Source organism: Paramormyrops kingsleyae, chromosome 21 (genome assembly GCF_048594095.1).
Source record: "Paramormyrops kingsleyae isolate MSU_618 chromosome 21, PKINGS_0.4, whole genome shotgun sequence".
In the NCBI taxonomy this organism is placed as follows: domain Eukaryota; kingdom Metazoa; phylum Chordata; class Actinopteri; order Osteoglossiformes; family Mormyridae; genus Paramormyrops; species Paramormyrops kingsleyae.
The window spans coordinates 15,605,409-15,621,152 of record NC_132817.1 but is presented as its reverse complement, the minus strand read 5'-3'; the positions used below and the strand labels follow the sequence as shown (position 1 = coordinate 15,621,152).

Genomic DNA, 15,744 nt, shown 5'->3' with positions numbered 1-15,744 from the left:
TCAAATCCCTGGCAAACAAAGGGTTAAAACTTTATGATTATTTGGAAGTTTAACTTGCACTGTGGTCTCACCTCAACCTTTGCTGGTTTTCACAAGAATCGGTGTCAGTTTAGCGTGTGCTCTCCCGGCTCACTTCACGTTTCAGCATGTGGTCTACCGGCTCTGCCCACATGACAACAGTGTGACTAAAACCTCTCCTTTGGCTTTATTCTCAATGTCTCCCTTATTTATTTCAAAGTTAAAGAATTAAGTGATTGAAAATGTGAGGCAATAACATGCGTGTCATTGGAACGTATTTGTTTTTGCGCCACCCAGTGGTAGAGCACGAAAATGACTAGAGCACACGCAAAAGGAGTACCCAACAAATTGTCTTAAAAGTTTAAATGTTCTAACACAGTTCAAAGGCACATGTATTTGTGTGTGGCCCCAATGTTTCCCAACCTGGGCCTTGGGGACCCCCAGACAGTCCACGTTTTTGCTTCCTTCTAACTCCCTGCCAGACAGTCCGCATTGTTGCTCCCTCCCAGCTCCTACATAGCAACATAATGTACAACAGGAGGGGTACATTTTTCAAATGTCTGGGGCCGAAAGTAATATAATAACAGGTGCAGTATTTAATCCATATTTGTTATTAGATTAAAATAAAAGGAAAATGAACATTTAGATAGATTATATACTCAATATACATTTTTAAGGAGATATAGTACCAATAATACCTTAACACTATGTTTCATGTCATATCTGTGAATTTTTCAACAAATATACGCACCCATGGGCATCACAGGGAAATGCAATCACATATTTTTGTTTTATTGACATAACATTAAATCAGGCAGTGAATTATGCAGGCATGAAAATTATAGCTGCATTTTAAAAACTCTCGTGAAAATTTTTCATTAAAAAAACAATAACGCAGTTATATTTGAATGCATACATCATTTATAAATGGCATTAAATAATATATGTACGTATCCAGAGCAATATAGATCATATCCCTGCGAGAACATCTGTGAAGTGCAAACACAAGAAAAACACAACTTTAAATAGAACATATCACATTTTCAAAACAAGTGTTCAGAAATGCAAAACACAGGTGTTTTTCCATCCAGACTATAAGGCTGTATATACAGAACATTTGAAGACACGTCAAGGGAGACCGTCATGGAACAGCAACTAGGCCAAAGACAACATGGAATTTGGGTTATGGAAGAAAGCCAGGTTCTACATTCCATGCACAAAAAAACACAAACTTAAACAGCTCTATGTCAGGTGTGTGTAACAGCTTCCAAAACACCCCCCTGGACCATGAAGACAATCACAATTAAGGCAATGTGCAAGACTGGGGGGGGGGGGCTTGAGGTGCTAAATTTGCAAATTTGCTAAGTCTGTCTCTGTACAATTCAGGCACATTTCCTGTGTTTGTCTTTCAGTGTCGTAAACTCAGGCACATTTTCAACGCTCCACTCCTCAGTCTGTTCACCTCAAGCTTGGTCAGAGGCCTAAACACCGGCCCCCATGTAATGCTTGCTGCTTCAAACCTACAGCACATATGCTCAGGCTATGTCTAACCCACAAAAAGACCTGCTACTGAGTAAGAGGGTCAAGCTATATACATATAATCATACAGAAAAGCTGTGTAACTATTACCTGGATTTATGGCAAAATATATCTCCTGCAGCTCAGTAGTATTTAACAGTAAATGAACTGCTGTATTCCGTTTAAAACATTTTAACTTACACATTACATTCTGAGCTGAGACATTTGGTATGTGTTTTGCATTGGTCTTGAACACGTGATAAACAAAATCCTTATCTGTTTTTGTCAAATAATATTCTTACTAAGACTGAGTAATGTGAAGTGAATCATGTTGGCATGATCATGCGAGTATGACGCTATGTCTAGTAGGAGATGGTGTTTTTTTGAGGACTCAAAGTAAATAAGAGCAATAAAAAATTTGGCAAATTATTTGTCCTGTTGGCTAACACCATGTTTGCTACATTACTATGAACAAACGGTGTTCTACAGTAATTCTAGCCATAGCTTGCTAGCATTTAAAAAACAAATATTCACACAACAAGCTAGAAGCCATGCGATTATTATTACTGTCTCATAACCAACGTTTCAGTCAGCTGTGTGGATGAATTCACTGTCGCTATTATCTCATGAGATTTTGACATTAGCAATGTTGACTTCATCAATCAGCTACCCTACTCCCAATAACCTTTGCAAATGCTTTACGTACACAGAGAATTCCAGATGCTTCTCTTTCTCCATAACCGCACATATCTCTAGCCTCATAATATGTACATTACAAAACAGAAAATTCTATAAAGGCTTTTTTTTGTACCAAGCAATTTACACAAGAAATAATAGAATGCTTTCCTCTCATTTGTCCAAAACAAGGTGTGGCCAACTGAAATATGGCATATACATGGGCGGTAACTCGAATGCTTTTCTTTTTAATATAATATTTCCCTCCAGCATAGTCCTGACACTAATGTGTCAAGTTTACCCAGAAGCTATACCCAGTTCGTAGTTTCACCAGAAAAACATTGGACTGTACTAGGGCTCCCTCTGCTGTACAGTCAGGGTATCACCACGGCCCATTGTCTGGGTAGCTGGGCACTGCAGTTGGGTACTGAGGCAGACTTGGGCCACTGGGGATGGCATTGAAGTCAGGCTCCTTAACGGGAGCATTTCTCCAGGCACCACTGCTCCACTCTTCCTGGGCATGCTGAAAACTGCCCCCACTACCCCGATACAGGCGGTGTACCTGTCAAGATAGATTTCTAAGTGTTTGGTCTGTGTCTGTGCCTGCATGTTAAATACTTATGCACTCTAATATGACTGTAACTTTCATTACTTGCAAGACTAATTAAGCCTAACTTTAGTGAATATCCTAATATTGTTGTTATGTTCCATAAAAGGGACAGTTTTGGTCAGACACAGTTCGAAACACACTAACACCTAAACAAGTTAATAAACATTCACGCTGACACGGGGCATGTGGCTGCCATAAATAATTTTCAAAGAGCCTGTCTGTTTCTCTGTCTGTTTCAATAGCCGCATTAATAGATGTACAATCCTCACCCTAATGAGAACCAGGCCCATCAGTACTGCAACCAGGGTGAAGAGCAGAGCGGAGAGGAGCATCACCACAGCAGAGCCAACATTGATGCAGAAAAACAGGACCGTCACCACCCAACCACTGGGGCCAGAGAGGAGGAGGGGCAAAGGAAGAGGGGGTGGAGTTAGACTCATGTTACTGATTGCTCAATGGTCACCTGTCAGGAGTTTTCTATCCAATTTCTAGTGCAGAATGTCAGCCCCCAGAATAACTTTTTAAACTATTTTTTAAATTTAAAAATATGGATAATTTGGGGGAAAACTCCCCTACACTCACGATGCACCCCAGCCAGAGATTCCTACAGCCTGGATGACGACAATCACACACTGGAGGAAGAAGATGAAGAAGAACGTCATGAAGTTAAAGGAACTGTCCGCCCTGTAGGAAAAGAACACCGGGTCTTATTATTTCCGTCCTATTGTGTAAGGCCGACGTCTTTGTTTTCTTCTTATTGCACTGAGTGATGATCCTTATTCATGTCTCATCCACCAGTCAGAAGTTGCATAAATGTTGGCTATGTGCCAAGTTAACGCCACCCTCGGGTTTATGTGTAACGCACTCGTTTGGTTGCAAATTAAAAAGCAAGAACGATTCATGGTATTAAGCATCTCCTCCCACAAACAAGCAAGATATATTTCAAAGAGCAACTGAAAGTTAGCTTCGCGTACAACAAAAAAATACAGTACAAAGAAATTCAATGAAGATGTTCCAAAATCTAGAAGCGTCACTAACAGCACAATGAAGTGTATCTCCCATAGAATTTCTCTCTCTCTCTCACAAACACACACACACTGTAAGATATGTTTTCTCTCGAATGGTTTGTTTTCTCATTTTCCCTATTTACATACTAATCTCTAAAAAAAATGCACGATTGGCCCGCACCACATGATCGCCCAGCAACACCTAACACAACATACTTGTACGATAGCAGCTCTGTGGCGCACATTGTTTTGACTGGCACATCACGAGGGAAACCTATCAAATGCTCCAATATTGTGAGTTGTATTTGATGTATTTATTTTTAGGATATTGAGTGTATAATGATGGATCAAACAGGACATTCAGGCTGGCTTTTAAAAAAATTGTAGTGTGTATGCGGACCTGAATAGAACTTACCGGAATGCCTTGTACAAGGGCCGAAACCAGCAGGTGTAACTGCATGGGCTAAATAGCAGCAGCCACAACAGCGCGAGGCCAAAATTGGCCCCACTGCCCCCACCAGCCCACCAGGCTATGCAGGACACCACGTTCACGCATAATGTTAAGGAATACACTGCGGCAAGGAGAAAGGCCAAAAGAGAATTGTTGTTATTAATTTGAAAAAATGCAGTGAAGTAGAACATAGAAAAATAATAATATATTCAGACAAAACAAATCGTATAATCACATTAAAAGCCCTTCTACTCACAGATCCAAAGGTTGTACGCCCGACGTACAAGTCGGCGGTGCTGTGCAGGGATCTCCTCCTCTATATTTTGGTAGAAGCAGGGCTTGATGGGTATGAACCAGGGCAGCAGGGGGAAATTGTTCATACCCTCTACGCGCACAGACACAGAACCAAGAAAAGTGTGCTTATACGAGGACGTGCTTTGCAGACATGGGACGGACAGGTCATTTGAAACTTAACTTCAGACTCACCTGGCATTATGGCGATCGTTTCGGCTGTCCAGTCTCACTGTACACACAAACAAATAATTCAGTGAACTTCCCATTTCAGTGAAATGTTGTCTAAGCAATGATATGAATTGAATTTTCTGCAGTGATCATGTTGCACGATGTTATTTTTTGTACAAATATAATGCAGATATTTTGTCTTCCATAGCGACTCTGACAGGCTGTCAACTGGTTCATAACCATTAAGTGGCTTACAAAAAAAACGTAGGTTTCTTAAGGTCCATGTTCAGCTGGGACTACAAGCGGGACAAAGTAACATCTTAATACTGCTGAGCGTGTCGTCGAATTAATCACTGAAACGCTTGATATCTTGGGAAGTGGTTCTTCTCTGTGTTTGCTAGAAAAACAATTCAGATATACACACAGGTTTTGCACTACAGGAGACAACCCTTTAATTACCCAAATCAAGCGACAGTAAAATTAGAAACAGGCTATTGGACATTACGTAAATTAAAACTGTTTTGCTTTAAACAAGTTGTCATAAATAATACAACACGCAAATCAGTCATATGAGCAAGCTCTCTTCTAGCAAGCTGTTGTATCAAATGTAAAGCTAGCGAGCTCATCGGCCACACGTACGGAGCATCACTCCATTCAAAAATGATTTTGTGCACATGATGATTTGACTAACCAGTCCAAATTTTCCATTTCACTGAGAACAACAGAGAAGCCATGCGGTATATGTACCCAGCGGATTTTGCAATAATATAATTTTTTATTACTGAAAAACAAAAGAAAACATTTTCAGAAATAATTACCAGAGGACCGCTAACTCCAGCTCGGGATACGCCCGCCCCTGTCTGTGATGCTGGGGTAAGGTGACTTCCGGCCTGCTGCGATTTGTAGTTCTTATTCAGGTCCCACCGATTCCAGTTTCCTAGCGGGGACAAGTCAGAAAACTACAAATCCCAGCGCAAATTGCCAGAAGGCGTGTCGGGAGATGTTGGACATGGACTCACAACATCTTACAAATACGAACACTTTAAATTCATTATACCCCTGGTTTTTAAATATTCTTTAGCACTAACGTGAACCCGGATTTTGTACTTTTGTATCAAATAACTGAATTTGAAATTAACTGAATTGCCTAATGCAGTGTGACAAACTGGGTAGAATAAGAAAGACGTGCACGTAAGGTGCGTTTGAACATAAATTACAATATCTGATGAGAGAAATAGTAAATAGTCTATATAAAAATATAGATAATCCATATTTTAACGAAAACATTTTGAAACTAAAGATCCTCTCATAGCATAGCACAAGTTACCTGAAGTTACCAGAATTTATTTGCAGCATAAACAGGTGAACAGAAAAGATTTAGCAGACGAGAGAAAAATAGAACGATGTAGACTGTAAGGAAAGACACTAAATGTTTGATAAGGAATAGTGAAGGCATTGTACAAAAAAAATGTCATGGCATCATGCAGCAATACATTATTTAATTATGATCCCATCTGTTGATACCCCTGCTTTTTCCTAACGATCCTGCATGTACTATACTGTAGTAATATGTTATCAGGTCGTTCTGTACATGACTTGTGATACAAGTTCGTTGACTGTTTAGGGTGTGAAACAGACATCATACTTAGAGGAGTTTCTGATCAGAAATGCAAATATTAATTGTGACATCTATGTAGCAGTTGTGCCTATAGTTTTATCCATGTCAGGTAAGCACAATGACATTAATGATATCTGTACTACATTCAAGAAGATGGTTTAAAATTAAAATGGATGTTTACAGACCATAATAAGGATGAATAATAAACAAATGCGCTTTGTGTCTTTACAGAGGGTCAATTACACAAAACACGCGAAAGGCTAAAACCAGCAAAGGGCTAAAATTTTAAAACATCTTGATTGCCTGTAATCTGTTTAACCTAAAGATAATTTCCAGTACCCCCTAGCATTATATAAGCAGCTCATAATTCATTATCTGGTTGCGCACGCGAAGTCGCTTGCTTTAACTTAAATTTAGAATATCGACGTAATCACTATACATACTGCGTTTTGGAAAAAAAAAATCTTTTCAGATAAATTTGTTTGAAATCATGTTTCTAACGAAAAAACATATTTAATTGAATAACGTTAATTGACATCATAGGCCGGATTCTCTTTGCAGTTTACACACCGCGCCGTACCATTCGTGGGAGACTGTGAATGACGGGACGCTTCGCAAATAGAAATGTTAAAAGAGGGCGGGACATCCTGTCTGTAACCCTGAGAGTTGCAGGAAGCTACGGTCCAACTCAGCCGCCGTCTCGCGCTGTGTTGTGGGGTGAGAAGCAGGTTTCGTGTCGGCCTCAAACCTGAGGGGTACGAGACGCATAAAACGCCAGAAGAAAGGATATATAGCTTAGAGCGATCGTACGGACAGAGAGATGCCTCACAATTTTCAGCCTGGGGACCTGGTGTTCGCCAAAATGAAGGGGTACCCCCACTGGCCGGCCCGGGTAAGCCTGCACCGCACCGCGGGGTTTTAGTGATGGGGGGCGTTTGCGTCGCCAGGGGGGTTCGGTGTGCAGGCTTTCTGTTTGACACAGACCGAACAATCGTGTCTGTTTAGTATACGATAGTTATTGGCTTCCTTTAGATATTGCATGTTGCTGAGATGTTAGTGTCAGCTGATAGTTGTGTGTAATTCTGCAAGGTGTTATCTTCAGTATGTTGGAACTCATGGAAATCAGTATGTTTTTCATCTTAGTCGCTCTCTGTGGTCATTTCCTTATTGGCTTCAGGGTTGCAGAATGTCCCAAGTTTTACAGTGAGTCTTGAGTGGAAAATAACTAGCCCAATCAACGTCTGCGGCTTTGAAACGACAGTTATCGTCTTTTATTTTATGGGTTTTAGCCTGCAAAAAAGAAATGCAAACTTTATTGTAATTTTTTTGACAACGTGAATGATCGCGTTACTTTTTACAATTTTGTAGATGTAGTTTTTGTAGCAGTTGTCATATGTTACTCATAATTTACTCCAGAATTCTGCACGTGGTTACGTTATACTTTGAAAAATCCCTCAGAAAATAAGAATTCGTTTTTTTCCCCAATTAAAGAATTGTTAATTATTGATGCAGCGTGAAAGACTGTTAAACAAAACCGATCTGCGCAACTCTGCTTGGCAGTATTCATACAGACAGAACAGATGTTATGGCCGTAGGCACTATAAGGAGTATTTCCTTTACGAGTTCCTGCTCACCATTTTAACATATTAGGATGCCTTCGTGCATGGCAGGAGAGTAATGGATGAGGAGCTCTTTCCAATGTTTCGGTTTATCTTTTAAGATGTCACGTTCTTCCTTTCACTCCACCCAGATCGAAGATGTGGCTGACGGGGCAGTGAAACCTCCACCAAATAAAATTCCGATCTTCTTCTTTGGGACCCATGAGACGTGAGTACAGCTCGTGAGTGAGGGAGGCGGTGGTCCTGAGCCACTGACATGTGGCCCAGAGTCATTCACATTTATCCCGTCACTCCTGTGACTTTCATTTACATGCATCTATATTTTATGTCAGCAATCATTTTGAATTAAGGTATGTAAAGTCTTGGTACACGTGACACAAACTAATTCAAAATGAAGTTTTATTTTTCCTGCAAATTTTTGTCCTATAAAATGTGAGGTATCTATCATACATGTATTAGTTCATAGCCAGTATCAGGAATGGACTTTGTCTATGCAGTTAGGTAATACTGCTAAGTCTTGTAAACCTCTCTTAAAAATGAGATATTTGGCGGAGCTGATGTTGTAAAGTATTTAAAGTGCTTTAATACGATGAGTTTAAGGTTATTCGTAAAATGGCAGATGCGAGCTTACTTTACTTTTGATTACCGCTAGGTGGCACCAAACAAGACTTTATTGATAACTTCTATATGTCATCAGTATCTAATCTGAAATTTTAAGTTTAGATTTTTTTTTTTAGTAATAGAGCAAAAAATACCATCTGTGAAAGAAACTTTAACAGTTGTTGTCATTCTTAGAATTAGTGAACAGAGAAACATTGCTTTGAAATCCACAGTGGTTCGGATTGATGTGCTGCTTAGTACTGTTGCCTCATACCTGTGGGACCAGGATTCGAGTCCCCACCATCGCTCCCTGTTTGGAGTTTGCATACTATCCCTGTGTCCCCCTGGGGTTTTCCCCCAGTCTAAAAACCTGTTAAGGTGAACTGGAGTTGCCAAATTGCCTGTAGTTGTGAATGGTGGGTGTGTGCCGTGTGCCCTGTGATTGGTTGGCACCCCGTCCTGGGTTGTTCCCTGCTTTGTTCCCATTGCTTCCAAGATGGGGTCCAAACCCCCTAGGCCCTATATAGGGCAAGTGGGTACAGAAACAGAAAATGGATGGATAGGTTACTGTACTATTTCATATCAGGAATAATGCAGCATCTACTATATTAATGTTGCTCTCCACAGGTTTAATTCTAATTTCATCCAATATGCAAATAATTGTGGCTGATGCAATAGCACCACCATGTTGACAAGAAAAAATTATAAGTATTGAAAATGTTTTATTGCCTGAAATATAGTTTTGGCTGTTTTGTGCCTTCTCTCTCTCCCCAGTGCATTCCTCGCTCCAAAGGACCTCTTCGCCTACGAGAAGTACCGCGACCGCTATGGCAAGCCCAACAAGAGGAAGGGCTTCAATGAGGGCCTGTGGGAGATCCAGAACAATCCACACGCGTCCTACAGCATGCCTGCAGTAAGACACACTTGCACGACGGCTTGCACTGTGCGGCTCATTTTTTTGTGTCTCACCTTGTGACGAAAACCTGAGCTTCTCACTTCGTAGACTTACTTGCATGCTAAAGTAGCCTGCATAAGCTGTGGCAGCCAAACCCTCATCCCTGAACCACAGGGTGTCGCTTTGTCGTTTAAAGAGCAAATTACATGACCTGCTGTTCCAGCTGTGGGGGTGGCGGTGGGGGAAGGAGGGTGTGCCTTGTCTGGCAGTTAGCACTGTTGCCTCACACCTCTAGCACCAGGGTTCGAGTCTCTGCCCCATACCTGTGTGTGTGGAGTTTGCATATTCTTGCCATATCATATGAATGAATGGATTATGAAATGCACTCCAAGACCTGCCGCAAACATGCAGGCTGCGTTTCTGTGTGTCGCATGCGTCCCCTGACACTTTGCTGCATGTAGCTCTCCTGTTTCCGTGTCGTCCCAGCCGGCCAGCTCCTCGGAGAGTGAGGCAGAGGCCAACGAAGCGGGGAGTGACGCCGAGGAAGCGGCGGCCCCAAGGAAGGCCGACTCTGGGAGCGAGGAGGAGTTCGACTCCGGCAGTGAGGACGGAGGACGAGGGAAAGGGGGGCTGAAGCGGAAAGCCCCCACGGCTAAGGTTGGTGTCTTATCGTTTTGGAAAGACAGGTGCACCATTACTGTCTCATGGGATCTGAGATTTGACAACAAAAGAATAACTGAGGACAGGGAATCACTTGATAGCTTAACTATGCCCATGTTTAATCATTCTGGCGTTACAGATTAGGGCTGCCTGATTCTGGAGAGAAAAAAGTTATAATCATGTTTGTTTCCGTCTGTCCTGAGATCATGATTAACACAATTACTCATTGACTTTGGAAATATCATGCATTTCTTGAACTTTTTAAAAAATATTCTTGAACTCTAAATGTAATTCAACTGAGAAACAAAAGGGGGGTGGAAAGGGGGGGTGTCTGAATACATAACAAGACAAAACGGGAGCGTCATTGCAAATAAAATAATAATCGTTTTATCTCTATTTATTTCATTTTGATAATCATTGGAAGCCCAAAACCTAATTGAAATTAAAATTTGATTAATAGCCCAGCCCTATAACAGATGCCATTTTTATAAGGAGGTTGAAGGAGTTCCGGTATCTGAATTTAATATCACTGTAGTACAATTTAGAATCTGCCTGTACCTGAGCATGTCCCTGTGCTCACAGCGGCCCCCCTTGAAACGGTCGCGTGGCTCCTCCAGCGAGCCGGAGCGTGCCGAGGAGGACGAGCAGGAGAGCGGCTCCCCCTCTGAGCCGGAGCCATCCCCCAGCTCGGACTCGGACTTCAGCAAGGACAGCGACCAGGTAACTGTCCACGGTGCCCCCCCCCCCCCCCCCCCAGCCCTGGGGTGCTGGGCACAAAGCCAACAGGCTGACGTGTTTCTGTTTGCCAGGACTTCACTCCGGAGAAGAAGGCAGGACCCAAAGGAGGAAAGCGAGGAGCTGGGAGAGGAAGGCGAAAAGTAAGGGAAAAACTGTTCATACCACTCCATACCGCTCCATACCGCACCAGCAGCAGGAAGCGGTCCCTGAATGTCTCTCCCTCCCTCTCTCCTGCTGTTTGTTTCTTGGTCACTTCTGCTACTTCAGAAGCCAGCATCCGAATCAGACTCCGACTCCGCGTCCCACTCCGACGACAACGGGGGTCGCAGCGAACCAGACGAGAAGCCGCGGCCGGCGCTGTCCGGCTCCGAGTCTGGGTCTGGGTTCAAATCTAAGTCTGACTCTGAGTCTGACCCTCCGCCAAGGAAGACTCCACAAGCACGTAAGAAAGGTAAGGAGGCAGTTCTTTGGGGATCTCTGAGCAAAACATTAAACCACATTGATCACAGGACAGACTTTGAGTCACCAAATTAATTTTTTTTCTGGAATATTGTTGTGGCTATTGCCATTTTAGCCATTAGAGGGTGCTAATGTCCCATTGCCACCTCTCAATCATAGCCGAGAAGCCCCCTCCCAAACCACGTGGACGAAAGCCTAAACCTGCCCCGGTCCGAGCACCCAGCTCTTCCTCTGACAGCGAAAGGTGGGTGCTGTGCCCCCCTGCTGCCCCACCCTCCCTCATGTGATTCCACACCGTCTCCCTCCCCTCCGTGTGTGAGCTCACGTGCGCCTGTCACGTCGGCCTCCGGCAGCAGTGAGCCGGACCGCATCAGCGAGTGGAAGCGCCGCGACGACGAGCGGCGCCGGGAGCTGGAGGAGCGGCGCAAGCGGGAGGAGGCGGAGGAGCTGCGGAGGCTAAGGGAGCGGGAGCGTGAGGAGGAGGAGAAGCGAAGGAGAGAGAAAGAAAAAGGGGGAGGAGGTGGAGGTGGAGGCGGGACAAGTAGCAGCAGCAGGTCCGACGAGGACCACGATGATCGTCCCATCAAGAAGACCAAGAAGCCACCACCCGCCCCCATCCCCGCCCCCTCGGACTCGGACTCTTCACCCCCAACTGAGGTGGGTTTCAGAGTGACCCTGAATATGGTGGGTCACCAGCATGCCGAGTGGGCGGGGGGGGGGGGGGCTTAGGTAAATTGTCCCTAGGTCCTTTGTCTTATGGCTAATCTGTTTACCAACCCCCCACCGCTCAGATGAAGAAGGCCTCCAAACGTGTGGACAGCCAGAAGAAAGGCAGGTCGGGGAAAGACGGCAAAGACAGAAGGGAGAGGGAGAGGAAGGAGAAGAAGGTGCAGCGTATGGAGGATAAGCCTCGCGGCAGGTGGGGGACAGGGAGTGTGGGGGGGGGGAGGGAGGGGCCGTCCTCCTGTGACATTATTCTGTCGGGGGGGCCACCGCCGTGGGTCAGTCTGTTCATGATGTTTTTGCCACCCCAGGCACACCAAGCCGGAGAAACTCAAACGCAAGTCAGAGCGCCTCCCGGAGAAGAAGGTGGAAAAGAAAAAAGGTAACCTGCCCCCCCCCCCCCCCCCGCACATGCATTACCATCTCTACTCTTATGCAGCTAATAATTCCATGCAAACCAAAGCAAACAAGAAGTTTAAGTGACTTTAAGCCACAGTTTTCTGCACTTTTTTTTTTCTTTGTCTTCTTGTACCCCTTTTTTTTCCTCCATTGATGTCTGTGAAAATATGGTTCTCTTCCCATGTGTCCATTGGCAGAGCCTAGTCCAGAGGAGAAACTGCAGAAGCTCCACACTGACATTAAGTTTGCCCTGAAGGTCGACAGTCCGGTGAGTGACTGGCACAGCCAATCCCCTTTGACTCTGCACCCGCTGTCATTCACTAATGGGCCAATCGGGGACCCTGCAACACAGACCTTGTGATGCCAATGAATGCTCTACTACATTGTAAAATGTGTGTTTGCCTGACTGCCTCCCCACCCACCCAGGACATCAAACGCTGCTTGCAGGCATTAGAGGACTTGGGCTCTGTACCGGTCACCAGCCATCTCCTCCAGAAGAACACCGATGTCATTGCCACGCTGAAGAAGGTTGCTGCATCCCTCTGCTTATGTCTGTGTATGACTTGAAATGCTTGGGTTTTAATCCAAACAGGTTTATTAATGATCTTCCTGTATGTATAGCCCTGCTTGTCTGTTGAACAGCCCCTAACTTCCCTGTCACTTGCCTCAGATTCGCCGCTATAAAGCCAGCAGTGAAGTGATGGAGAAGGCCAGCCAGGTGTACAATAAGCTGAAAATGCAGTTCCTAGGCAAGACAGAGGGGGCGCTAAAATCCCAGCCAGAAAACAAGGACCCAGAGAACAGTGCAAAGGAGACCAAGAACGGTAAGGCTGCGGGAATCTTTGCCTGGTTTCCTCTGCGCCCTGCATGAGAGGTCTGAGCTCTTTTTCCTTTACATCGGTCTGGTTGTTTTTAGATTCAGCACCGGTAAATGGGGAGTCTGACACTCTGAAACAGGAGGACGATGATGGGACCTACAGTCCCAAAGAGGAGGACCAGGAGAATGACCACAACCAGACCGCCTCGCCCCCTGCTACGTGAGTGCTTTTGTATATATTTTTTTTCTCCTTTGAGCAAAGGGTTTCTAATCTTAGATGGAAATTTTTCATTAGATGTAAGTTTTTCATAGTTTTGCATCAAACAGAAAACAAGTTTTAGGCTCTAACAAGCAAACAAACATATTACCATGAGAATATCTGCATTTTTAGTAGTTAAGTCCGCTTCAGTGCTGGATGTAGAATGTATGTAATTGTCACATGACTGAGGAGAGCGTTAAATTCCTCTGATTGACCCAATGGCTGTTTCTGCTCTTCAGCCCTAAAAGCCCAGTGGAACCGAGGTGGCCCACTGACGACCCGGACCACGCGAACGCTGCGGAGACAGAAACCGCCACCGCGGAGAGCTGAGGGGACCTGAAGGAAAAATGCAAGGGGGGGGGGGGGGGGAGTGTGGGGCGGGGTGGGGGGGGGGCTGTGTTGGGGAGGCACTCGTGACCAGCGCTGGACAGGGCGGTGCCGTTGGAGCCCTGTGAATCTGCCGGCGTCATCTTTTGCCTGTTGTGCTTACTCTCGTACTCTCGTTGACTTTTATATGAAAGATCCACCGATTCCCTTTTAAACCTACCTGTCCTCAGCATCAAGGATTCATACTATGGTGTGTGTTTAAGAAAGAAAAGGAATTGCGTATTTAGCGCTCTGAACAGGATCGGAGAGGAGCTGTACGATGTCCGGAGAGATGTTTAGCTGCTGTGCTGGCCCCTGCGTTGGTCCCATCAGAACCTTAGTCTCTTGCCTTGATTGGATAATCCCCACCAATAGGAGCCAAGAGTCTCTTCTGATTGGGTAGTGAAAGAAGAAAATTGTGAACTTTTGTTTTGAACTTGTATCTTCGAGATTATTTTAAATGTTTCTTTTGTTTGGTTTTCTTGGAAAAAAGACAGTCCCACTTAAGATAGTCTGTCAATGGGAATTGTTTTTTCCCCAACTGAAAAATACACCTTTAAACAATTACTGCATACAGTTCTTGGTTACTTGCTGAATACTACAGAGGTATTGTACACGTGTTGTCTGGTCCTCATTCAACTTTTACTGCTCCACTTATTAATTAGAGAAAGGTACTTTTTCTGTACAGATACACATATAGGGTTTATTCGTATGATCTTTTTCAGTTAGTGTTTCAGCATCTCAAGCGCGATTGTAACATTCAGTTCAAGCCTGTTTGAAATAGGCATAATCTTTTGCATATGATAACTGGGTGTTTTAAGTGCAGTGTAAAGCACAAAAAAAGATTTTTAAAGTAACAGGTAGATGCTAGTTGAATAAAAACGTCAACACAGTGGTTCTGCCGTCTGGAATGGATGTTTTATTTCTATATTCACCATAAATTGCCCTCTGTGTTCTAGCTACTTATCTACTGAAGTGTCATTGTATCTATCTTAGGGCACAAAGCAGGGGGATACCCTTAACGGGAGAGAGTCCCTCATTCCAGATCTTGACTGTCAAGTTCTTTAGTGTATTCTGGGTGCATTTACTAGCCTGCGTACAGTTTTGAATTTGCTGATAAATTATAAACGTTACTAAATTACTATATGATACAGTTAGTGTTTGTAAATGAACTGTTTTACATCCGGATTCCTTTTTGACCTACCTAAGTTGAACTCAGCATCTGGATTCCTGGCCTGATTTATGGATATTCATTGACATTGCAAAATATTGACCATCATAATGCAACAGTGTTCGTTGTTTCAAAGGTCGTTAAGCATTGGTGTTTCCCTTGTGTTATATAACTAACTACTGTAAAACTACTCACTGCCTTGGCTCATAGCCCAACATATTCAGCATTTTATTGCTCGTCTCTGTCATCGCTGACGACCTGGTTTGCCTCTGTCTACCTGATACTGATGATCTGTTCCTTAAAATAGTTTGTCTAGATTACTTTTAACACCAAACTTACAATGGTAATGACCTATTGAAATTCATTTTAAGACTTTAATTTCTTAAAATATTCTGGTACATTATTACCAAGAAAGCCACCACCATTAATCTCTGAGATGTCTTTAGAATTCAATATGGGAAATGTCTTGCATTAGTATATTGTATGACAAATTACTCTGCTCAGAGATTTAATGGACAAATTTTTGCCGCTGAATTGAATTTCTAGTGCGAATTTCACCAATAACAGTGCAGTAAATGTTTCACTTTTTGCTGCCCACCTTAATTATATAAAAACTGACCAATTGCTACTATGCATAGGGTTGCAAAGGGCTGGAAAATTTCTGGAAATTTTCCTGAAA

General features: G+C 43.6%; 2 protein-coding genes across 5 annotated transcripts; one reads left to right on the top strand and one right to left on the bottom strand.

Annotated features, from left to right (window-relative positions):
- Nucleotides 1-567: 567 nt before the first annotated feature.
- On the bottom strand, nucleotides 568-6,877 carry LOC111836616 (secretory carrier-associated membrane protein 4-like). Of its 4 annotated transcripts, XM_023798055.2 has the most exons (9): nucleotides 6,803-6,877; nucleotides 5,560-5,678; nucleotides 4,997-5,138; nucleotides 4,766-4,802; nucleotides 4,536-4,664; nucleotides 4,244-4,400; nucleotides 3,404-3,505; nucleotides 3,091-3,208; nucleotides 568-2,773 (listed from the first exon to the last, which is right to left on the bottom strand). In XM_023798055.2, exons 4-9 carry the CDS (start codon nucleotides 4,770-4,772, stop codon nucleotides 2,594-2,596), a joined length of 693 nt encoding a protein of 230 aa, XP_023653823.1. In that variant the 5' UTR covers nucleotides 4,773-4,802; nucleotides 4,997-5,138; nucleotides 5,560-5,678; nucleotides 6,803-6,877; the 3' UTR covers nucleotides 568-2,593. The 4 variants fall into 4 exon arrangements, with proteins under 4 accessions (XP_023653823.1, XP_023653822.1, XP_023653826.1 ...); XM_023798054.2 differs by lacking the exons at nucleotides 4,997-5,138; nucleotides 6,803-6,877 and having other exon boundaries at nucleotides 5,560-5,610; XM_023798058.2 differs by lacking the exons at nucleotides 4,997-5,138; nucleotides 5,560-5,678; nucleotides 6,803-6,877 and adding an exon at nucleotides 5,433-5,559.
- A 146-nt stretch (nucleotides 6,878-7,023) lies between these two features.
- hdgfl2 (HDGF like 2) lies at nucleotides 7,024-13,894 on the top strand. Its single transcript, XM_023797981.2, has 16 exons — nucleotides 7,024-7,251; nucleotides 8,110-8,186; nucleotides 9,353-9,491; nucleotides 9,960-10,130; nucleotides 10,716-10,853; nucleotides 10,943-11,011; nucleotides 11,139-11,322; nucleotides 11,490-11,574; nucleotides 11,684-11,987; nucleotides 12,122-12,249; nucleotides 12,365-12,435; nucleotides 12,650-12,720; nucleotides 12,879-12,980; nucleotides 13,123-13,276; nucleotides 13,369-13,489; nucleotides 13,768-13,894. Exons 1-16 carry the CDS (start codon nucleotides 7,180-7,182, stop codon nucleotides 13,856-13,858), a joined length of 1,977 nt encoding a protein of 658 aa, XP_023653749.1. The 5' UTR covers nucleotides 7,024-7,179; the 3' UTR covers nucleotides 13,859-13,894.
- The last annotated feature ends 1,850 nt before the right edge of the window (nucleotides 13,895-15,744 follow it).

Bases quoted from the DNA above. Each gene is read 5' to 3' on its own strand.
- LOC111836616 (XM_023798055.2), bottom strand. The intron at 4,401-4,535 runs GTGAGTAGAAGG...TCCTTGCCGCAG, and splicing joins GGCGTACAACCTTTGGATCT to TGTATTCCTTAACATTATGC. The intron at 3,209-3,403 runs GTGAGTGTAGGG...CTCTGGCCCCAG, and splicing joins ATCTCTGGCTGGGGTGCATC to TGGTTGGGTGGTGACGGTCC.
- hdgfl2 (XM_023797981.2), top strand. From the start codon at position 7,180: ATGCCTCACAATTTTCAGCCTGGGGACCTGGTGTTCGCCAAAATGAAG. The intron at 11,012-11,138 runs GTAAGGGAAAAA...CTGCTACTTCAG, and splicing joins CTGGGAGAGGAAGGCGAAAA to AAGCCAGCATCCGAATCAGA. The intron at 11,323-11,489 runs GTAAGGAGGCAG...TCTCAATCATAG, and splicing joins TCCACAAGCACGTAAGAAAG to CCGAGAAGCCCCCTCCCAAA.